The 23064-nt window shown below is 44.4% G+C and overlaps 2 protein-coding genes across 8 annotated transcripts in view; one reads left to right on the top strand and one right to left on the bottom strand.

The window, feature by feature from the left end:
• The first annotated feature begins 141 nt into the window (after window positions 1-141).
• car15 (carbonic anhydrase 15) lies at window positions 142-6025 on the top strand. Its single transcript, XM_054758077.1, has 8 exons — window positions 142-1927; window positions 2007-2036; window positions 2900-3076; window positions 3129-3274; window positions 3345-3437; window positions 3516-3582; window positions 4415-4575; window positions 4653-6025. Exons 1-8 carry the CDS (start codon window positions 1864-1866, stop codon window positions 4866-4868), a joined length of 954 nt encoding a protein of 317 aa, XP_054614052.1. The 5' UTR covers window positions 142-1863; the 3' UTR covers window positions 4869-6025.
• Window positions 6026-7729: 1704 nt separating this feature from the next.
• setd1ba (SET domain containing 1B, histone lysine methyltransferase a) overlaps window positions 7730-23064 on the bottom strand; it is an 18017-nt gene continuing 2682 nt past the window's right edge. For 5 of the 7 annotated variants that reach the window (XM_054758067.1, XM_054758070.1, XM_054758071.1 and 2 more), the window contains 17 exons: window positions 22782-22933; window positions 22545-22643; window positions 21495-21765; window positions 20872-20993; window positions 18666-19754; window positions 15192-15935; window positions 14685-14858; window positions 14510-14603; window positions 14216-14427; window positions 14066-14132; window positions 13461-13781; window positions 12107-13383; window positions 11052-11219; window positions 10853-10978; window positions 10639-10758; window positions 9344-9481; window positions 7730-9265 (listed from right to left, as the gene is read on the bottom strand). In XM_054758067.1, coding sequence (XP_054614042.1) covers window positions 9092-9265; window positions 9344-9481; window positions 10639-10758; window positions 10853-10978; window positions 11052-11219; window positions 12107-13383; window positions 13461-13781; window positions 14066-14132; window positions 14216-14427; window positions 14510-14603; window positions 14685-14858; window positions 15192-15935; window positions 18666-19754; window positions 20872-20993; window positions 21495-21765; window positions 22545-22643; window positions 22782-22933 — 5348 coding nt within the window. In that variant the 3' untranslated portion in view covers window positions 7730-9091. The remainder of the gene's footprint in view (window positions 9266-9343; window positions 9482-10638; window positions 10759-10852; window positions 10979-11051; window positions 11220-12106; window positions 13384-13460; window positions 13782-14065; window positions 14133-14215; window positions 14428-14509; window positions 14604-14684; window positions 14859-15191; window positions 15936-18665; window positions 19755-20871; window positions 20994-21494; window positions 21766-22544; window positions 22644-22781; window positions 22934-23064) is intronic. The other 2 variants (XM_054758069.1, XM_054758068.1) reach the window with 2 other exon arrangements.

Here is a 23064-nt window from a genome sequence, read left to right as displayed (position 1 = left end):
GCGAGCAGCGCTACATTCTCCACTGTAGTTTGTGCGATGATGACGACTGGACTGATTTGACTGGCTTTTTGTCTTTTATTTGGCAGCCTATAAATTAGACAATGCTCTGTTTGTATGGGGGGGGGGAGTTGAGTTTTCTGAGGTAGATGTACATTTAATCAAATGCCAAATAAACGACACCTTGCAGGATGACTCATGAATGGTGACATTCAGGTCAGTTCTTCCACCTTACGGCCACTAAATGTTACAGGTTAATGGGGAAAGGCCCCCCATCTACACATCCATATAATTTAAGATGTAAATGAAAAGAAAGTGGATCTAGCACAGTGACTCACAGCATTGATGCTGATCCTTCACTGGGAAGAAAAAGTGGCTTTGTTCACACGGGCCCTGTAGGGACGGAACCACATGATCTATTTCGGGACGAGAGGGGACGTAACGCTAAGCCGCTCGTGATGATTGAGTTGAGTAATGTGACACCTCTTTGACCGATATAGACAGTGAACACACGCCTGCTAAAATACAGCAGCTTTTTCCTGAAGTTCATGTAAATTAGCACACAATAAATGTAAACATTTGTACCCTTAATATGTGCTGAACATACAGTATAGGACTTATTTTTTTTCTTGTTTTTCACACAAAAATGTATAGTTGTACATCTTGATAAAATATGAGACCAGGAAAGCCAACAAAAATGGCACTTTTCTGGTCATTTTGTCACGGTCGCTGCTGTTTGCACCATACAAAACGGACGAAAACTGATCCTTCACAAAAGTGACTCAGGGTTTCCTTGAGGTTTGGCCAGGTGGCTGCCCTTTTTGTCACGAAATCTCATTTTCTTTTTGGTTTTTTGTTTGCTTCCACGGCCCCTTTCTGGTCCAGAAGGTTAAGGAAAGCTCCCAGTCCTTCATCGGGGGCCTGGCGGAATCTGAAAATGGCAGCAATTGTGGAGTCATCTTACGATGCCATTTTTTTTAGGTTGCCCTTATTAAGCAGACAAAAATGGACCCCACAGTAATTTTTGGGTCCCAGCAAAAAATGTTTGGAAGGTTTCCCAGACCTCCTGGACAGAAAAGGGCCCATGGCGGCAACCTGACAAAAAATAAACTGGCCTTTACAAAGGGTGAAAATGGAACCTATGCAAAAGTGGCATTTTAGGCACTTTCTAGAGATTTATACAGTCGTCTTTTGTTTATCGCGGTTAATTGGTTCCAAACACGACCGCGGTAAGTGAATTTCCGCAAAGTAGAATTCATTATGAATAAATGGAATATTTGTGTAGTTGGAGCATAGAAAACCTGTTTATGACTTTCTAAATACAATTCTTACCATTATTAGAGCCCTGCAGACATGAAATAACACCCCTACAGTCACCTTTACACTCTATTATTCTTTGCTTACAACAAATTGCTGAACTGTAATGCGCAGTATTTTAAATTTAAAATATTTTCCAGATATTTTTCTCATGCATTATTTTTTTTAATTGGTATTTTAATTTGAATTCAAATGTTTTCCCTCTTTATTTTGGAAAGTTTTTACAGAGGTGATGCATTTTTTAAAGCTTCCTTCGAGTATATTGTGTTACCGTCTGATTCACAGCGCTATACATCCTCCGCCTCCACATGAATGGCTCCTGTTACTAGTCTGTAACTGGGGGCGGCGGTGGTGGTGTGGTGATGTTGGGCATCAATGAGATTGTTGGTTCAGGAAAAAAAAAAAAAAAAGACCACCAGACTGGACAGGATGCGCTTCAGCGATCAGCAGCAGAGAAAGTTAGCTTTCACCCGCGGGCCTATTTAAGCGGGTCGGCCTACACTGAGGTCGCCCCATCACCTGTTTGGAGCAGGACCAGGTTCTCCTACCATGATTGTGGCTGCTGCTGCTGCTTTCCTGATAACCATCCATGCTTCCTGTGGTGATGATTTGGGTGAGCCTCCTGCAAGATATTGGATTGAATCTGTCACAAAAATGATGATCAATATTTGCCTTTTGTTGTTTTATTCCAGACGACTATTGCTACAATAAGCCACATTGTGGTAAGTAACATTATTTATACCTTATTTGATATATTTCTACTTTTTTCATTATTATCAATACCGTCCTTGAGTGGCTGCTACAAATCACATGCTTATACTGCCTTATAGTAAAGCAGGGTTGTTCAACTGGTGGCTCGGGGGCCAAATCCAGACCATAAATGACATCATATTGCTTGAATGTTCAGTTTGGAGAGACAGTCACTTTTGCAGAAGATTCCTAAAAACAGCCGGAAACTTTTGTCACATAGGAGCTCTTTGACTATCATTTTAAGCAGTGCATCCTTAAAAACAGCAGAGTACTCCTGTCACATAGAGGATCCTTGTGTTTCTGCAGGGTGAACTTAAAAACAGCAGCGTGCTCCTGCCGCATGAAGGCTCTTTGGAAGTGTTTTTGCAGTACATCCTTAAAAACAACAGAACAGTCCTGATGTGTCGACAATCTTTGGATTGGATTTTTGTAGTGGGTATTCAAAAACAGCAGAACACTGCTGCGAATATACTGGATCTTTCACAAGTGTTTTTGCAGTATATCCTTAAAAAGAGCACAGCGCTCGTATCATATAGACGATCATCGACTTGCAAATGAAAAGCACGTATCTCCATTTTTAATTTTGGTATAAAGACTAACAAAGGAGGAGATACAGGTACGTGATTTTAATAGCACAGCAATAGTAGCATATGGCTGGATGATGTCAACCGCCAGCAAAAGCTAGAACAAATCCTGCTGTATGATATTCACTTATGTCCAGATCTGCACCAAATGGTTTCCATCTAGATCCGTGCACCACCTCTGTAAAGTTGTTTTTGTAAACAAAGAGTACAATTGGTTAAATTTCCCTCCCTGTGTTTTGGTTGGTGCTCAGATCCTTATGCATGGGGGGAAGCGTTTCCCTCGTGTCACCCTTTACTCGAAGAGCACCACTCCCCCATCAATTTAGACCTGGCGGTGGCCACCGACGACTCTCTGGGACCTCTACACCTGGTGGGCTTCGACGTGACCCAAACGGGCTCATGGACGCTCGCGAACGACGGTCACTCAGGTGAGTACCTTGCATAATTGAGCATTAAAGCGACATTTGCCGGCGCTTGCAGTGGTTTTGCAGGTGGGTGGCGGCATGGCGGTGAGTGGAGGCGGCCTTCCGGATGTGTACCACACTCTCCAGCTTCACTTCCACTGGGGGGGGCCCGCCAGTAACGGCTCAGAACACACTGTGGATGGACGCAGATATCCGATGGAGGTAGACTTTGTGTCACGCTGACGTCCATACGGTCGTCAGTGTGAACGTGTTTGTATTGCTTTTCACTCAGATGCACGTCGTCAACGTGAAGGCCATCCATCCCAACATGTCAGCCGCCTTGGAGGATCCCACTGGGCTCGCTGTGCTGGCATTCTTTATTGATGTCAGTCTGCTTTATTCATCAGACTGTTTTCATGAGCATTTTACAGACAAATGTCATTAGTTTTCCTTCCTGTTGCAGGTTGTTTTTGGAGAGAATACTCCCTTTGGACTCATATCACAAAAACTGTCATCTATTGCTTACAAAGGTTCGACAAAATCTACTTTTTTCTTGAATTCTGAGAGACAAGCTTCCACACACTTAAAAAAATGTTTTTTTTTTGCTCAACATGCACAAAAAAAAAAGATTTTTCTTCCACTTTTTAAAAGTTTTTGATAGTTTTTCTCAGTGGATTCCTACAAAAAAATAAATCTCTTGTGCATTTATTTCTATCTATCTGATTTATTTTACAATAATATTTTTTCCACTATTTTTGATGTTCTTGCTTGACAAAATTATGACAAAAATGTTAAAATACTTTTTTTTTTTTTACAGTGAGATATGGCTTTCTTCACATGAACACTTAAATACGTGACAAATTAAGTAAATAAGATTTATTAAAACTATTATATTCTATGTAATGATATACAGATATTATATATGTTAGTGTTATATATACTGTATATATGTTGCTCATACGATTTAAACCGCAACTTTACATTTTCTCATAAGATTTAAACTGATACAATGAAGTTCTTCCACTCATGTTTATGTCTATTTTTTTACTTAACAGATAAAAAAAGACAAATATGTTTAAAACATAAATATATTTTTTAAATTTATATCTTATATCCATAGCAGCATAGAAAATGAATGAATGAATGAATATTTTGCAATGATGTCATGGCATAGCTGCAAGATCACAGCACCTACAAAAGTATCCATTCAGGTTGCGCTGATATCGGGAACATACTTGCATGTCATCTGGGCATTGCTATGATCTGCTGTGATGTGTTAAGAAACATTGCTCCGCGTGTCTCAACATTGTTTTGTCCTTGTTAACAGTTGGTACTACGTTTTTTTTTGTAACTTTCACCAAGGTCAAATCATCAAAGTGAAGCCTTTTCCACTGATGAGCCTGTTGCCTGAGAACAACATGAGCCAGTATTACAGGTATTACGGTAGCCTCACCACACCTCCTTGCTCTCAATCCGTGGTCTGGACCCTTTACGAGGTCCCCATCTACATCTCATGGGCTCAAGTAGGTCTCTACTAAAGCTATCATTGTTATCTTTATGACTTAGCAGAGTAAATACATGTTTGCTTTTTTTGTTTTAGCTGGGTGAGTTTACCTCCCGGATGTTCTCCACAGAGAAGGACGCAGAGCAGGAGACACCGCTGAGGAACAACTTCAGACACATCCATCCCACCTTCAGCCGTGGGGTCTGGGCATCCAAAGATGCCAAAGCGCTCACAGGGGCGGCGGGGCGAACCCTCGGGTCGGCTGCGGTCGTACTGCTCCTAATGGTCTTAAATGAGACATCTCTAATATAGTCAGCAGCAACACAAATCTATGATCCTCCAATCTTAATGTATGACCTCAATATGTTTTTTTTTTTACAGTAAATTCCCACACATGGCGTTCCAACATAATCCACACTGCTTGTCTATTGTGATTCCGGTAACAATTTATTATTAACTCGTGTTCACCTCGCTGCAAATTTTGAGGCCAGATTGACTGTGGAAGCGAGTGCTTCCGCAGTCAATTGTACAGGGCGCCGCCATCTTGGATTGATGTCACGTCCCTGGTGGGGCTGTACATGTATGCTGTACATCTGTATTGTCAAGTATTTATAAATTATTGACGAGATGTTTTTTCTTAAAAAACGACATTTTTAAAAATTAATCTGTGAATATGTGGGAATCCACTCTGTATGGGTCAACAAGTCCACAATGATTTGAAAAAGTAGTGAAACTGTGCTTCGTATTCTAGCACCAATAATGTATTGCAGTAAAGTTCTCTCCTATGTTGAGTTATTACACGTCATACTCAGAGGGCATTCACTTAGCAGTACAGCTTATTAACTATGCCTTTTCATGTGTCTAAACTGCCTAAACTGTCTAAATATTTCCATTACCTTCAAACAGAGGCATTTTAGTTCTATTGAGAACGACAGACATACTGGCATGTTAACCAAGGACTTTAAATGAAAAGCTCAAACAACACGGCAACCATTTCCGTAGTACGCCCTGCGCAGGTTTGCCCACCATGATGGTGAGCAAAATCTAGCAACTGCATCGTGAACATGTACTCTGCACACTGTTACGCCATTAATTGCGCTAATAGACGGGTTCAAAAGACCAGATTTGGCATGTTTCCCCAAGAACGTTGTTGTAAATAAACAGGACAGTGGAGAAGACTCACAAGGTGTCTATTGTGTGGGACTACTACACAGTATAGCTTAATGGTACTTTGTTTCTCTGGGTGATTAGCTGTATTGATGATGATTTAGATAGTAGTCTATCAAATGTATTAATGCCATTACTGAAATAAGTGTAGCATTGTGTAAATACTTCCAATTAATTATCCACATAATATAAGTATTATTTTGTAAGTTGATTGTTAACACTGTAAAGAAGGAAAACGTTTCTTTCATACTGCTGCTCAGGTTTTTATTGACATCTAAATGTAGATTATATTTCTGCGGTATAATGGATTTTGCACATTTATGTGTATGTAAGTATATATAGTGTCATTCTGTTCAATAAATGACATTCATTCATTTCATCAAAGTGTACGCGCTGCCCATTATTTTACACTCAGAGCTAGTGAATACGTTGAACACTGTTGTGCACCTAGCCCGGCCCACCTCTCTTGCTTACCATCATGGCGGACTTTCTGCGCCACTCTGTTGTACTTGTTTGTGGTCTCAGGATCTCACATTCATTCAGAGTCCTTGATGCTAACTACAGGCACTGTGCCCATTCCTTTCTATTCAGCACTTCGCTACGCGCTAACGCACTATCACCCTAGCCGGGTTCTCTCTATTCAGCGTGTTTGCATGCTAACGTTCCTACATTGCCTACATGACTTAAAATTTAAACATTGAATAATGTCAATGCCGTCCAGCGTTAAAGGCATTTTTGTTCTGTAGCTAAAGCCTACTAACACGACACCCAGCACAATGCCCAATCATTTCTGTTCCGCACTTTCGCGATATGCAAACATGTTAGCATACTGGCGTTATTCTCTGGTGTTAATGACTAAATAGTGACAAGTGTGAGTGTGTGTCATGTGTGTCTTACTATCTTTGTGTTAAAACACCACCCGTCTCCTGGCACGGCCATGACCGACCACACACACAATAAGCCTTTTTGTCCTGGCTCGTGCAAGGGTGACGTCAACCATAAACAGTCAACGTCATTGACTAATAAATTACAAAAAATCTTTGCAAAATCAAGTTATAAACATTTAAAAATAACTTAAAATAAACATTATTTCAGCTAAATTAATATATGAACAGACGTCAGCAGTGGTCATTTTGACGTCGTGCTACTGCCTCAACACAACCAGAAGATGGTGCTATTTCTTCATAGCCATTTTGTTTTATGTCCTGCCTAGCAACAAGTGGTCACACAAGTTATAACGTGGTAAATTTAAATATAAATGGCTTGAAATGGAAAAAAAGCACATTATTAATAATTCATTTTCAATGCCGCTTAATCCTCAACAGGGTCGCGGGGGGTATGCTGGCGTCTATCCCATCTGACTTTGGGCGAGAGGTGGCGTACACCCTGGACTGGTCGCCAGCCAATCACAGGGCACATATAGAAAAACAACCATTCACACTCACCTTCATACCTATGGACAATTTAGAGTCGCCAATTAACCTAACATGCATGTTTTTGGAATGTGAGAGGAAGCACAGAGATGGAGTTATTATAAATAATAAAAGCGTACAATGATAACACTTTTTTGTCAGCATTTTCCAGGGTAGAGGGTAAATTTCCATAGGTTAAAAATACACGTAAAATGCAATAAGTAATTGTAATGGTGATTTTTTTTGTGCGCATTTTGGAGTATTAAAGGGAATTTGCATAGGACAAAAATACAATAAGTATCATGTAAAAGTCACCAAATACCACATTTAGAGAAATAAAGCAATTTGAAGTGTTTTGAAGAGGGTTTTGAAAGTGGATCCAACTAACATCATATAAAATCAAGTGTTAAAACATTGGCATCGGGGAGAGACAGTGAACCTACTTCTACCTTAAAAACATATTCAAACACTGACACAACTGGTTAATTATGGGCATGAAGAAAAGAAAACATTTGTTCTCAGAGATGCCACTCAGAATGCAGAGCTGCTAAATGTTAATAATAATCTGTAATAATCACTTAATGTTTGGATGTATGCAAAACTGCTTTATTTCCATGTTGAACATTTTCATACATTTGTTATGTAATAAATAGACAAAGAGGAGCAGGCTGATTGTTCACTCCTCTTCCTTTGCCGATTATGCACTTTTTCTTTCTCTCCACACCACAAAACAACTTTTCATAGAATTTACAATACAAATAAACCTAACAAAACAAAAGCTTGACACAAGCTGAAAATAGTCCTGCTACAAGCTCACTGCTCGCAATCATATTGTTACACAGCTCTCGGAGCTCTTGATGTGTGTAGCAAATCCCTGGGGAACAAAAATATATATATTTATATAATATTCACAGTTAGCTTATGTACACACATTAAAGAGAATTACAAAGCAAGATGGACAATTAAGAGAAGACGTTTCTACAAGAAACAATCTTTCCAAAAGGGGGAGATGTTGACTTCCTGCACACTGTGGACTTTCGTTCTTTCCTCTTTTTTGTTCTTTTCTTTTACCTTAAATAAATTCATTCCTTTTAAATTCCCTGATTTTTTTTTATATTCAGTCTTTTACTAGAAAAGAAATCTTAAAAGTGTGACCCCATGACAGTGTAAAAAAAAAAAAGAAAGAAAAAAAAGCTTGTAGATCTTTTGTACAAGTATACAATATTCACATCACTGGATAAGAAAAAAAACTAAATTATTGTTAAAGCAACCAGATGAAAAGTAAAGTGGAGGGGGCGATAAAGCGTAAGTGCCTTGATGATTTGTTTTGTCACTAAACACTGAGTAGTAATAATACAAGATGAAGTCAGCTCACAAGCACTTCAAGCTTAATTTCTTTTTCTGGATTACTACGATTGCCTGTGAACTGCAGCCTACAGGGGGCGCTGCATTGCACATTCTGGAACACTTATGTGCCCATAAATACTCTGGAAGAGAACACTATAACTGGATAAAATGCATTACTTCTGCATCAATATCAATACATGAAGTGATAGTTGTTGGTTTTAACATTGAAGGATTTGTGTGTTTTTGTCCTCTCACTTGTGAAATTTGTTGTGGAGCTTCTGTAAAATCTGGGAACAAAGTTGATAATGATCCATATTGGGGGGGCGTTGCCCTTGAGAGGTCATTCTAGTTGATTCGTGTGATGAATTATTCCAGAGGCAGAAGCAAGAGAGGCGTGTTTTGCCTTTTCTTCCATCCTTTTTGTGTCAAGGAAGCAGCTGCACATGTGGCAAAAGTTGCAGAGCTGGAATACCGGGGTGAGTAGGCGATGTTAAAAGTAAAAAAATAAAAATAAAAAAAAAAACATGTCGACTGAACAGCACCATAAATCGTAAACAATCAACGTGTGATGAGTGCAGTAAAAAGACGCTCTCGCCACAGCCTCCGGCCTTAATTGAGCGTCCCCCGGCAGTTCTCTGCGCCGCAAAGGCAGGGGATCTTCTCGTCCTCGATGGGGAACTTGTAGTCGTACGTGATCTCCTCGTTGACATTGATGGGCTGTCTCGAGTAGATCACAATCTTCTTTTGCGCCTCCACGGTGATGACCTTCGCGTAACAGTTAGGCTGGGAAAAGGGGGCCAAAACATGAGTCTCGGACAAAATGTTTCGTACGAATGCATTTAGTCGTCATCGCCGTCTTACGTTGCAGCTGTGGTTGATGAAGCGCGCAAAGTTGCCGCATTTGGTGGCGTCGATGATGGTGTCGTGGTCCACACGGAACATGTAGCTGCTGCCGATGCCCTCGTCCTCATAGCGCTTCTCGCGCATGTCCGCAATCACCTGCAAACACACGGCGCAAACGGTGCTGAGTCACCTCGCTTGTCAGTCAGCATGTATTCTTCCACTTCCTTGCGGCTTGTGCGTCGCTGTCTGACTGCACCGCAATTGGATGGCCGTTCATGCAATCACCGGGTGCTCCACATGTCAATCATTACAGTATTTGAAGAGAACATCTTCATATGAGCATAGAACACCTGTTTATGACCTAAATACATTTTTTAAGCATTATTAGAGATGAAATAACACCCCTATAACCACCTTCACACTTGTATTACCCAATGCAGTAGACATAATTATAGAAAATAAGACATATTAGACATAAATAAGACAAAACAGACTCAGACAGTAGCACTGACATCGTACTTCCTGCGGTGGTTATTGTCTCATCAATTTACCGTTACTGACCCCTAGTGACCAGTGCAGAATACTACTTTAATGCCGCCGTTTACGGTTAAGGGGAGACTCACGTCGCTGATGCACTTCACCCGCTTTATTAACAAGCGAAGAACACGTATGCAGTGAAAATTCAGACAGGAGCTGCTGTCGGCCACAACTCACGTCAGTCACTGGCATTCTCCACACTGCTTAAACACAGTCAACTCTAGCTGACGACACACACTTCACTTCCCAGGGCCCGCCTCTTAAAGGCCCACACAACAAGTCACAGATGTAACACTACATATCGCATCTTCTGAGTGCCTTATATTTGTATTTTTGTTCATGTAGGCCTTTTTTAGTCTTGAAAATGCTTCATTTAGGCCACAAATACGTACAATTTGTACTAATAATAGGCCACCACCAAACAGCAATCATTTCTGATTAATTTAGAAAAACCCTGATAGAGCGAAGCCGCGAAATTTGAACTGCAAAGTGGTGAGGGACGACTGTATTTCTCCCTAGAAAAAATCGTCTTATATTCGGGGGTGGAGGCATTTATGAATGCGAGCCAACAGGTGGCACCAAATGACTTCTCCCCCAGTATGTCAGAGCTTTTCCAACGTCACTCACTCACATACACCAGTAAACTGGAGATGCAGGTGAGTTATGATGCTAAGTTGAAGATAATGCTGATTAATGAAGCATCAAACTACTGTCGAGGATCTAAGACACATAATAAAATCCTTTTTAGGATAGACAAACGCTTGATGCGTCCTCACCTGTCTGATGTTTTGTCCCACGTATTCTATGACCATCTCATCTGCGGCGATGGGTTCCAAGGCAAACAAACCCCAGTCATGGATGTGAGACTTGCAAAATCGGATCTTCTTCTTACGGAACTGAAAGAAGGGAAAACAGCAGATTTGTCAGCATTCTATTTTTTTATGAAGTCTGTGTGTGTGTGTGTGTGTGTGTGTGTGTGTGTTTGCTCACCTTCAGCTGGTTGAATTTCAACAGGTCGCTGTCGCATGCAAATGACGACAGCAGGCGCCGCTGCTCGGACCGCCGCTCTGATCCCGCCCTGGTGGAGGCATGCACTTGTGCGGGAATGCTCATACCCTGCACACAAGCCGTCTGTAAAGTATCTCAACATTTCTACGAGTCTGGAACATTTCCTCCACTACACCCCCACCTGTGTGTCTATGGGCGGCTCCTCCGACTGCAGCCGGGTGCTCTGAAGGTACTTGATCTTGTCCTTCTTGTCGATCTTGTAGTATCCCTCGCTTCTGGCACAGCCGGTCATGTGATCCCTCATACCGTCGTCCCGCCTCTTCTTCTTAACGCGGGGGATGTTGGTGGGTGCAGAGAGGTCAAGGAAGGAACTACAGTGCATGGATGCTACAAGAGTGAACAAGGCGAACAGTTCATCAAAGCCCCCACCAGGGGGGGCTACTAAATGATGTCAACTCAGGAAACAAAACATTTTGTGACTGCTGCTTCATTTTTCTGACTGCCAAAAAAAACGCTTGTTATTTCAGTATATGACAGCCGCATTTACTTAAAAATACAGAGGCTGCAGAGTTATTCACACACACTCCCAAAACCTTTGGCCACGACTGTACAGCGGAACCCGTTTATCTCCATGCCCCCAGAATGGTTGGCTGACATCAACATAATTGGTTGTTGACACAAGCGAAAGCAAAAATCCAAACTAACTGCACATTTATTTGTGCCTTTCGCCTGAGACCTGAAAATGCACGATAATAAAAGATGAATATTTATATTGTTGATTCTTCTATTTTTATATATTTCATGCTCTTGTCCAATGGAGCTTATTCAGGTTTTAAACTGACATGCTTTTATTTTGAGGTTTACTGTTCCCTGAAGAGGAAGTCATTGTGCACATTTTAATGCTTGTAACTAGTTGTGTCGCTGATGTCGTTTGACGCTGCTTAGAGATAACAAGGATAATACTACAACACGTGGACAAATGGGACTGCCTTTTTCATAGAAATGACCCCTTTGGTCTCAAATATTATGTCGACAAAAGAGGTTGACCATGTATAAGCGGGCACTTTTTAGTAATAAGAACAACACGGAGGACCAGGACTTGACCAGTTGGTCCACATAATGTCCAAAGAGGTGTGTACCTGATTATACATTATGAGTTAAGAAAGTGGAGGTCAAACTGTCATTATGTTAGACTTCAGTTCAGTGGACTGATGATGTTATGTGTGAAAGGATATGAGGATGGTTGACCCAGAGCGTGTCGTTGAGCCAGTCGTTGCCGTTATCCTGTTGCAGCATCTTGTCGTAAGTGACCTGCAGCAGCCGTACGTCCTCCTCGTCAATGCCTTCGTTCCAGATGTCGTACAAGATGGTCATCTCCTCAAAGTCGCTGCGTCGCGAGAAATACGACCGCGGTGGCGTGGTGACGGGTGACAGGCTGTCGAGCAACAGCTCCTCCCAGTTGCGCCGTGCCCTCCGAGCGGGCTTTATGGGCACGGGAGTGTCGTCTTCGTAGGAGAGGAATCCGTCTTCAGCCTCAGGCAGCACTGTCTTACGTTCCCCTGCCCTCAAGTCTGGACTGGGGCGATCTGGAGACTTGGAGGACATCTTCTGCATGGCAAGGTCTCGGATGTGCGCGTTGTCGGCTAAAGATGTCAATTCAGGCGACAGCTCCAAAGACTCATCAGCTGCTGAGACCGAGACGGCAGGGATCTTTTTGCCTTTGGGTCGTCCAGGTTTACGCTTAGAGGAGATGCAGTCGAAAACATCGGAATCCTCCCCTGTGAAGCCGACGGGAAGCTCTTCTGATAGGCTGCCTTCAGGCTCGGTACCTGTTGATGAGGCTTGGTTAGGTAACAGGCTGATGGGCGGCTCCTTAAACGGAGGCCTATCGTCCAGGCTGTCAGAGGAAATCTTCCGATTAAGGGGAAGTGCTGAGGGGTCGGGGAAGACAGGGGTGAAGGTTAAGTCTCTACCAGGAGTGCGAGGGACTCCAGCGCTAAGGACAGGAGACTGTGCAGGGTAGGAAAAGGGACTACCAGGAATGTGAGGGGAGCTGAGCATCAGGCTGCTCCCCGTCAGCGGGGCGTCACTACCTGGGGTGTTGGGCACTGTGTCCGTGCTCTGAGACTTGCCCAGACTCCTGGCCCTGTCCATCAGGTCCCTGCCAGGCGTTCGGGGAATGTCCTCGTCCGTGGGGAGCCGAGCTCGCTGAGGGAAGTCTGGCAGAGGAGCGGAAGGCGGGTGGAGGAGGGAGCGACCTTCTACTGTCGGGTGAGGCGGGAGAGGGAGGTGCATTAAAGAGGCAGAGGTGGATCTAGGTGTGGCTGTTTTGGAATCAAGGTGGGAGGGGGCTAAACGGCCCAGCTGGGGGGCAATTTCCTGAGGCTCTGCTTTACCTTTGGGTTTGCTCTCCTGGTTGATGTCAAGCAGGCCACCTGTTGGCGTGAGTGGCCGTAAGTTCTCCTGAGGTTCTGACTTCACTGGACAAACTCCACTGATGGCTTCCTTTAGGACTAAAAACAAAACGGTTTTATTGAATAACATCAAAACCTCTATCAAAATAATTTCCAATTTAGGAGGAGACACCTACCTGGAACACCTTTAGGTGAAGGTGGCTTCACGTTCTCTGGTACCTCTTCCTCATGTCTTGGAGGTCTTAGCTCCTCCATAGAGTTTGTGGTTGCCTCCGCAGGAGGACTAGGCGGCTTGGAGTCTGCCTCCCCTTCTTCTTGATCAGAGGACGAGGACGAAGAAGACGACGAAGACGAGGAGCTCTTGGACACTTTGCCATCATCCTCATCTTCGACTTCCACCTCAGAGTCCTCTTCTTCTGAACTCAACTCATACTCCGAAGACTCTGAGCTCTCCGACGAGGAGTCTGAGCTGCTTTTGGAGGATGAACTTGTGGACTCTGTGTGAGATTAAAAGATGCCACAGCTTTATAAAAAATACACACATTAAAAAGAGGCTTCGCTACACATCTTAAAAATAAAAACCGTGGGAGCTGTAAGTTTGAGCATTAGGCTAACCTAGCATGATGTTGAGACTAATGTTAGCACTATAGCTCACACAGCTATGCTAGTATGGAGGACGCTAAATTTGCGGACTCTGAGAGACAAAGTAAAAAGACGAGAAATTACAGACGGCAATTCTAGAAGATGTCTGGACAGGTTTGGCATTTGGTTAATAAAGTACCATCATCTGAGGAGTCTGACGATGCACTCCCACTGGATGATTCTCTACCGCCCCCCTCCTCGCCGCTCTGCAAAAACAAAACATTAGGCAAGAAAATTTCACAAACATGTCGGGCATACCAGCAGCTGCCGTCATTAGAAGGGGGCTTACTTTGCTTGGCGACAGCCGGTCAGCGGGCTCTCTTTCATCGGGCTCCTCTTCTCTGTCGCCAAGTGACTCCTCCTCTTTCCCAGAGGTGTCCACTTCCTCCTCGCCCTCGCTGTCCAGCTCCAGTGGGCGCGAGTGTCTCCGTTTGGCCGAGATACTATCGCCGCCCATTTTGGTGTCGTCTAAGGGGAGCTCCGCCGGGTCTCGCTCCCGGTCTAACGGAGATGAACAGTGAAAATACGACCAGCAGTGGACGAGCAGCGAGTATCAACACTGACGAGAAGTGGGGGCTTTTACCTTCATCCTCCAGCTCGTCTTCCACTGGAGTGGAGGGTCGCGCCCGTTTGTTTTCCCCCGCAGTGATGGCCTCAGGTGGGTCCTTCCTTTTGACCTGCACGCAGCATGTGAATGGTGAACACCAAAAACCGTGGCCATGGTCGGAATAACAAAACTCCTTCGACTGAGGACTGACCTTGAAGGACGGCAACCGGATGGCTCCTCGCAAACCAATTCCCAGGCCCATTCCCTCGTAGCCAAGCCCCTCGCCCTTGTTCCAGTTCTCGAGCAGGCTTGAACCTATCGTCTCTTTAGGCTTAGGTCTTTCTTCTTCTTTCCCCTCAGCACCTTTGATTGGAGTCAAGGACGCCTGGGAAAACACGTCATGTTTTATTGCTTTTAACATTAACAGTGGTTTATTTATTTTTACACTTGTATCACAGGAATGAATGTTAATTAACAGTCCCTTATTATGCAAAATGTGATGTGGGATTACGTTGGACAAGTGCAGAGTTAGACTGTACATGTAAAAAGTGAATAAAGAGCACAATCACGCTTCTTGGAGCCACATACAGTCACAGACAGGTGTTGACAAACACAGATCATTAGAATTAAAGCTACAGACACACAAATCGGCATGTTACTAAAAGCATTTTGTACATTCCCAAATCAAGGTTAGTGTAACGTAACAAGAAGTCCTTACCTTTGCTGAGCGTTCCTTCTTCTCCCACCATTCATCAAAGGCTCTGAAAGCGACCACCTCCACCATTTTACGGTTGAGGTCCCTCTTCATGATAGCCTTCAGTTCTTTGACAATGACCTGAAGGACACCGTCGATAGTGGCCTTGTGGGGATCCTCCTTTTTAGTTTCATACCCAGGAGGAGGGACAGTTGGGTTGAACTTAGGCATACTGTGATGCTGCCACTGCTGTCCGGGAGCCCCTGCTGCACCATGCGCAGTCCCCATGGACAAATGCGGATAGGGTCCCGCAAATGGCCCGGACACAGCGCTATCCAGAAAATGTGGATAGGGATAAGGGCCACGCGTCTGAGCCATGCGACTCAACATCTGCTGCTGCATCTGAAAGGACATGGGGACTGTACTCCACTGTTCCCACCGCAAACAGCTCATTAATTCCATTTGCACCAGCGGAATCATGCTTGGCGGGTAGTGAGCCATATGTGGCAGCATGTGCGGGTGTACGCCAGGATGAGCGGCGAGGTGGTGCCCCGGCACAGCCGAGTGGGGAGCAAGGTGGTGATGTGGGATGGCGAAGCCGGCCTGGTGGGCGAGGTGGGGAAACCCGGGGGGATGGAGGGCTAGGGTCTGGAGGGGGGACACGGCGGAGTTTACGACAATGCCTTTGCTACAATCGCCACTGGTGATTGGAGTGCCGGGCATCTCGTCGTCTGAGATCTCCATGTCTTCTCCCGACGACTGATGACTCTGTGCGACAAGGGTAGAGCAGTTATCTCTCTTGAGCGAGACATTTTTACAAGGTGTCTTGCTGCAGGCAGAACATTATGCTGTCCACTAGGTGGTGCTCAGATGCATGTACAGTATATACTTGTAAGAAACATCTGTCAATTATTTGTTTAAGGCCTAGTTCACACATGTGGTTCCATACTTTGGTCCGGATTTTAAATAATATAAAATAAAATGTTGAGTGGTGCACACCGGTGTGTTGCCTTTTTTAAATTTTCACCTAAAGCTTCTAAAATATACTTTTAAAGAGCGCCAGAGGCCCAGAGACACAGCAGTGCATTTTTTCTTACGTATTTGTCATTTCTACAATACTTTTTGCTGTCATTTTAAACCTGGTCTGCGTCTTTGATCTGCTTGGCATTCAAATTTGAGATCAAGTAAACCGGGGTTTGGATGATCATGTTCACACGTCACCAAACAAATCGTACCAGCAGAGCAAATGCACCAGAGTTCCCTTTAAAACAGGGGTGTACAAAGTGTGGCCAGAAGCTTTTTTTTTTTTTAAACTACAATTAAACAAGAAAAAAGCACAAAGGCACAATGTAACGTAATGTAATATCACTTGCACGCTATCTTTAAACATAACTTCATAGCACGGAGTCTGCAATCCGAGGCTCTTTTATCCTTCTGCTGTGGTTCCACCTGGTTAATGAGTCTGTCTAGTCACTACGACATCTCTTCTGATGCTGTCATGCATCGGAGATGAGCATGTGCCATGCAAGTCTCCGCCAAAGTGCTTGGGGCAGTGTTTTCTGGCAAGTCACCTTGGTGTGAAACCATGATGCTGGTCCATTATTTTTTGTTAGCTTTCTTGGTCACACAAATGAACAATGGCAACTAAAGCGCCATTTAGAGTGGTACTGGAACTGGCACAAATCGATGTGTTACAACACTTTTATTGGGCTTAAGAAACATGACTAATTGACAAATGGCAACAGGTGTGGCTCCTCACATGTTTTGTGGGTTTCAATTTGATGCTCAAGGTTGCCAACCCCCGTCTTAGTGTATCTACGATTTTAGCCTCTTTACAAAATTAAAAACAAAAAGGCCCCTGTGTCCTTTGATTTTTCACTATGTGGCTCTCAGTAAAAACTGCTTGGACACACCTGGTTTAAACCTGAAGGCATGCAGATATGCCCCAAGTGCCTGGAAGCGGCATCAATGTTGCCATTAGAGCTGACTCTGCATTTAATAATAAGTGCTATGATCTTCTGGCACTGCCATGACTTTGTTGCTGCTCTCCACTAGGACTCTAGGACTTTGTTTCCTTTGTGGAAAACATTATGAAACATTGAGCGTTTTTATGTGTTGCAGAAAAAAATGTCATGTGCTTCAACATTATTCTCACTGAGGCAACGCCAAGCACTCTTTGATGGTATGGTCACTGATACAAGACCTCTGCAAAGATGTCAGGTCAAAGACTTGCAAGAGGGTGTCACATAGAAAAAAAAACTTTAATGCTCTCAGGGCTAAATGTGCTATTTTGAGAGTTGGAGAGGGCACGAGATGAAGAGTATGCAAAGGGGAAGAGGTATGTCACCATTTTCTGTTCCGTTCACAATCTTGAATGTGAGATGTCAATGAAAGTGAAGCACCTGTTGCTCATTCAAAACACCACCAAAATGGGCACGCGTCCTATGCTGGCATTGTCCAACACGAGTGACCCGTGTCTTCGGTCAAGCAAACTGTTTGCTTAGACAAACTATGAACTGAAGCAGACAAGCCACTGATGCAAGAGCTGTAACCTTAAAAAAGGTTCCACAGTTAGAACCGCCGCATTAGAAGCAGGAGTTGTCTTGACGCAGGGGTGGCGTCGTTACACAAATTATGTTTGCCTTGTAATAACTGAAATGTGAGAACACACGCGGCGGCCAATCCTGACTGTCAGGCTCAGGCAGGGACAGGAAGTATGGCACTGAATGGGGCCAACAGCCAAATTTGTGCTTTCCTCTGCAAGCGAAACAGGAAACAAAAATAGTATTTCATTCCTCAGTTGCACATAAGTGAAGCGTGCAGAAACCCAGGAGGACAAAACTCCTTTGTGACATTTACTCAAACACATTTAAACTGACACGCCACATTTAAGACGCTAAACATCTTGTTTTTTTTCTTCCTGTGATACCCAAGATTCCTTTACAAGATTGAAGAAAGGAGTGAAATGAAAAGGGAAAGTTTACTACAAGCACTTGAAACCACACCTTACTTCCTATGTCCTGGTAGTGAAACATTGCAAACCTGTTAATATCTCCTGAAGAGGTGTTTTTTTGGACTTTACGGGCTTTAAACTGCCAGGTATCTTCCGATGTTAACAATATTTCATGGGAATATACTCATTTGCCACATGAGGTGCATTAGTGTGGTTAGGCTTGTACTACATCAGGGGTGTCTAAAGTGTGGCCCAGGGCAATTAATTCATTATTAATTAGGTATATTATTAGCTATTACTCTAAGTTGCTTTGTCACCTGCAACTCAAGGCTAATATATTTTGTTCAGACAGCTTAGCATTCATATTGATTGCTTTTAGCATCTTCAATGGACAAAATAGATGAAAGAGACCCTCTGCATCCACTGCACTGCAAACCACAGTACCAAACATAGTGTTCATCAATGTCTCTCTGTCTGCATCAGTCAAAACAGAGCATTACCATGTCTGTGAAGTGTTTGGTGAATGTTGTGTAAAGATGTCTTACCGTGTCCATTTTGTCAGTTTCCGAGTGGCTCCGAGGATTTTCGTCTTTCACCTCACTGTTGCTAATCTTCTCGCGGACAGGAGAGACGATTCTCTTGACCAGCGAGGCAGTCCCAAGGATCGGCTCGTCCTCGTCCGAATCCGGCAGCGGGGTCGGACTGATATCCTCCAAGCCTGTGCTACAGGGACGGGAGTTTTGCGTCCCACCGGTGTATGGGGGAATGGGGGAGAGCTGTGAGGACGAGGAAGAAATGGGACTTCCCTCCATTCGCACCTCAGTGTCCGAGACTTGCTCCGCCAGGAAGGGCAGCAGTTTAGTCCTTTTCTCCTTGAGGAGCATCTCAATACGGGAGTCCAGGCTATTGCGCTCTGGATCCGGGGCCGGGGAACCGGGAGAGGGGCAGTGCTCGGGTGTTTGAGGAGGTGGCGTGGTTGGTTGGGGTCCAGGTTCGGGCGGGGGCTCTGGGATGGGAGGCGTTTCCGGTCTATCCTTAACGGGCAGAAAGTCAGTAGGAGCTACCAGGGGCGGCTGTGGGGGTCGGTGGTACTCACCCTCCCTTTGGGCTGGGTGATGAAACGTAGGTTCCGATGCTGGGAAAGCTGGTGGCAAGGGAGCCTGGTAGGGCGAGAAAGCTGACTTAAAGTTTGGGGTAGCAGGGGGAGGTGCTGTGTAGGTGAAAGAGGGGGTCGTTGGCGGTGGTTCCGGAGGAGTGAGATGCTGCTGTTTAAAGGGCGCTTGTTCAGATGACGTACTCCGATACATGTTGCTACGATACTGAGGCCTCTCGGGTCTGCGGTTGTACGCATCCTGGAACTTGCTCTCGTGTCTCCGGGACTTGTAGCCTCCGGAACTCTCTGCCCGGCTGGACTGGTACGCGGGCGTGGACTGACGACTGGAGTAGCTGGAGTCTTGAGAGAAGGGCGTGCCTGCCTGGCGTGGGGTCCCCTGGGACTGGGGCGTGTCCTGCCTTAGGCTAGAGTAGCCTGTCTCCAGGGACAGCGGTGTGGTGGAACTGCTACTGCTGGGCGGCACCGGTCCTGACACTGCAGACAAGCCGCTTTCAGATAACCTGCGGATTGGCTCGTATGCCTCAAGGGTGGACAAAAAAAAGCCAGGATTAGAGGAGATATTTGGACCAATAAAAAAGCAGGAACGGGTCAAATATGGGCGTAAGAGTACATGTATTTGTCATCAGATTTTTCATGACGGAGCATTGTGTTCCGAGTTCCCATGGCTACATTAAGTAAGGAATAGGAAGTGTTACTGCCTTACAATATAGTCCCGTGTCTACACCGTAAACAAATACAATGCAGCCAGGCCTTGCCAAGGAGAAACCAGACCTCGAAAACCCTCTTCTGCCGTTAAAAGTCTCCTGTTTGGGTGCACCGGTTAAATATGTAAATCGGACAAAGACAAGTGGATAAGATGAAAGCAGCTGCTAGAAAGGTTGCAGTTTTTTTATGTTTTTCTTTTTAAAACCATTAAAGCTGTGTACACAAAATCTAAGCAGTTGTATGTTGCCTGTGAATATTCGTATTCATCCAGGTCACAGGTCATGGCATTCTCGGGGCATTGAATAAATAGCAGTCCAGTCCAGTCCTATGTTTTGCGCTTTGTTCCCTTACTGTACTGAAAATAAACCCAACCGCGATTATGGCGTACAGTTATTGCTGGCAGTAATACACAATCGATTTTAACCTCATGCCTTCTCAGTTAATATTCAAACATCAATAAAAATGCAGAATCAATGAAGAACAGATTTTTTGTGGATACATACATAACAAATTACCAGATTTGACAAGGCATCTGTGCATCAGGTGTTCTATGAGGACCATTAGAAGAAAGATCATCAATGTGTAGACTGTCAATTAGATGTAAGAGGAATATTTTTAAAATACCTATTTTGATGCAACAAAAAGTTGCACAAAAAGCAAACATGCCTTGGCAGTGGTAAAAAATTAACTAGTGGATGGAAGTATCTGGGCACGGGGGGTGCGAATGGGGGAGGGGGGGGGGTCACCCTACAAGGCCAAAGTGCATATTTCAAAGCCCTTTTGAGATGCAATTCCTTAAGGGAGAGGCAAATGAGAACCCTTCTCCCTCCACCACCTGTGTTCACTGATAAAAAAGAAAGACATCTCGGGATAAGTAAGTCTGCTGAGCTCAGCAATTCATCCTATTGGACATTTTTTTTTACCCCATTTACCAGTAAGGCTTCAGCCAGGCTACGAGGAGAGACTTCCCGTGCTTCCTCCGTGCCGACAGGCAGAGTCCGCGGAGTGTAGCTGCCATTCATCAGGAGCTGGAAGTACCTAAGGCGATTCTCACCTGAGGAATAGCAAACAGAAAGGGATTTGACTGCAAATTTATAAAGAGGCCATTGTTGGGAGATAATCTGGCATTGTTCAAACAACAGGGAATGCTCATTTGTAGCTCAACACAAACCCAAAAATCTATGGAAGAAAGAACTTTTAGTAATGGGACAGTGCTCACATTGATTTTTGTAGTACAATGGTGTTGCTTACCAATGTTTGTTTTGCAAATATTAACTGACAACAATTGTAGCACCTACGTTAAAGTGAGTGGATCTACAGGGGGGAGGATTCTGACAGGTCGTTTTAAGTGTTTGTTTATATGGCTGAAATTAGGCACACTGGGAGTAGAGGGCACCCTCAGCAGTGGGCTTATGGGAGCAGGGATTACAATTCAATGAAATTCAATTAGGTTCCCAAGCAATGGAGATAACGACCTGACAGATGTTGCCTGAAATAAAACAGCTTTTCATACGCTGCAAAATAAAAGTATGGAGGGCATCACTCAGGTGTTTACCTTTGGGGTCAAGCTCCACATGAATGATATTCCCCATCACGGACGTGTTGTGCAGCGACTGCACGGCCACCTTAGCGGCTTTGACGCTCTCAAAGACCACTTTAGCAATGCCCAGGTGCTTCTTGTTCTTGGGGTTGTAGAGGATCTCCACCTCCTCGATGTCCCCGAACTTCTTGCACATGTCGGTGAGGAAGCCCTCCCTGATGTTGTCGTTCAGACGGGCAAACGTCACCTCCTTTGGAGGCACGGGGCCGATGTAGCACTCGTCGATCTTGGGGGAAGAGTTTAAAAAGAAAGAAGAGTGCTTAAGGGTGTGGGAGTCGTGGCAAAACCAGTAGGCTAAAGTGCGGGACTTCGGAAAAATTAATTTTCAAACCTCCTCAGCTCACATCAGTTATGTCAAAAGCAAAAAGAATTGATTCATAGTTCCTACCGAAATAGAGTAAACAGGGGGCGAGCTAAAAAATCAACAAAACAGAAAATCTGTTTTTCACATAGAGGATCTTTGACTAGTGTTTTTACAGTAGGTCACTTAAAAAAGCAGGACACTCCTGTCATAAAGATGTCTTTTAATGTAGGTCATCAGTAACAACAGAACATTACTGGCTTTGTGAGAATCTTTTGAGTAGCATCTCTTCAGCAGTTCCTTAAAAACAGCACAGTGCTCTTGTCATTAAGATCTTTGACTAATTTTTCTGCAGTAGGTCCTTTTAAGCAGCAGGGTGCTCATGTCATATAGAGGTTCTTTGACAAGTGTTTTTGGGTTGTTGTTTTTTTGCAGAGGTCCTGAAAAACAGCATAACACTCCTGTCATTTAGAGGATCTGTAGCTATCATTACTGGGGTGAGCAGAAGACTCCACAAAATATCAGATTTACTGGGCGTTATATTCTCTGTGGGGAAGCCACACTTAAAACTTGGTTTACAGCATGCATTTTGAGAAAAAGCTTTCCAAGAAATCCTGAAGATGAGCAAAGCAGAATGTGTCCAGAACTTTGAAACTTATGACACCCCAGCTCACACACACACTTGTCACACACTGTCAATATACCTTAAATTTGGGCACAGGCAAGTCAGTTTCTTTATACTTGGTCCAAAGACGTCCGATTCTTGGGTCTCGTACGACGTCCACCGGTGGTATCCCCGGGTTCTGTGGAGGAGGCAAGGCATGCACACACTTTGCTGTTACACACGTAAACAAAGCAGGAAGAACATTGCGTGAACCCACAACACTATACAGACACACCGTGGCCCCATCATGGAGGTCGCCGACTCGGGTTGCACTTACGGGCATGCTGAACGTGTGTCCATCGTAGCGGTAGACCTTGTGCGAGCCCTTCTTGAGCGCCGGGTCGATTATCAACTTGTAACTTCTCCAGTGGTGACTCCGCTTCTCCGCCGAGCCGCACACCGGGTGACTGTCGGTGCCGTTGGCCAGCGCTGGAAAGGACAGGCGAGCGATCAAGCAAAACGGTGGGGGGGAAGCAAGCTAACGTGAGGCAGCGCTAACTCAACACGGTCCCGTTACCACCACCGACACCAGTGACCCCCTTCCTCGACACTTCCACACA

Source organism: Dunckerocampus dactyliophorus, chromosome 17 (assembly GCF_027744805.1).
Source record: "Dunckerocampus dactyliophorus isolate RoL2022-P2 chromosome 17, RoL_Ddac_1.1, whole genome shotgun sequence".
NCBI lineage: Eukaryota > Metazoa > Chordata > Actinopteri > Syngnathiformes > Syngnathidae > Dunckerocampus > Dunckerocampus dactyliophorus.
This window is presented reverse-complemented; position numbering and strand designations above follow the sequence as displayed.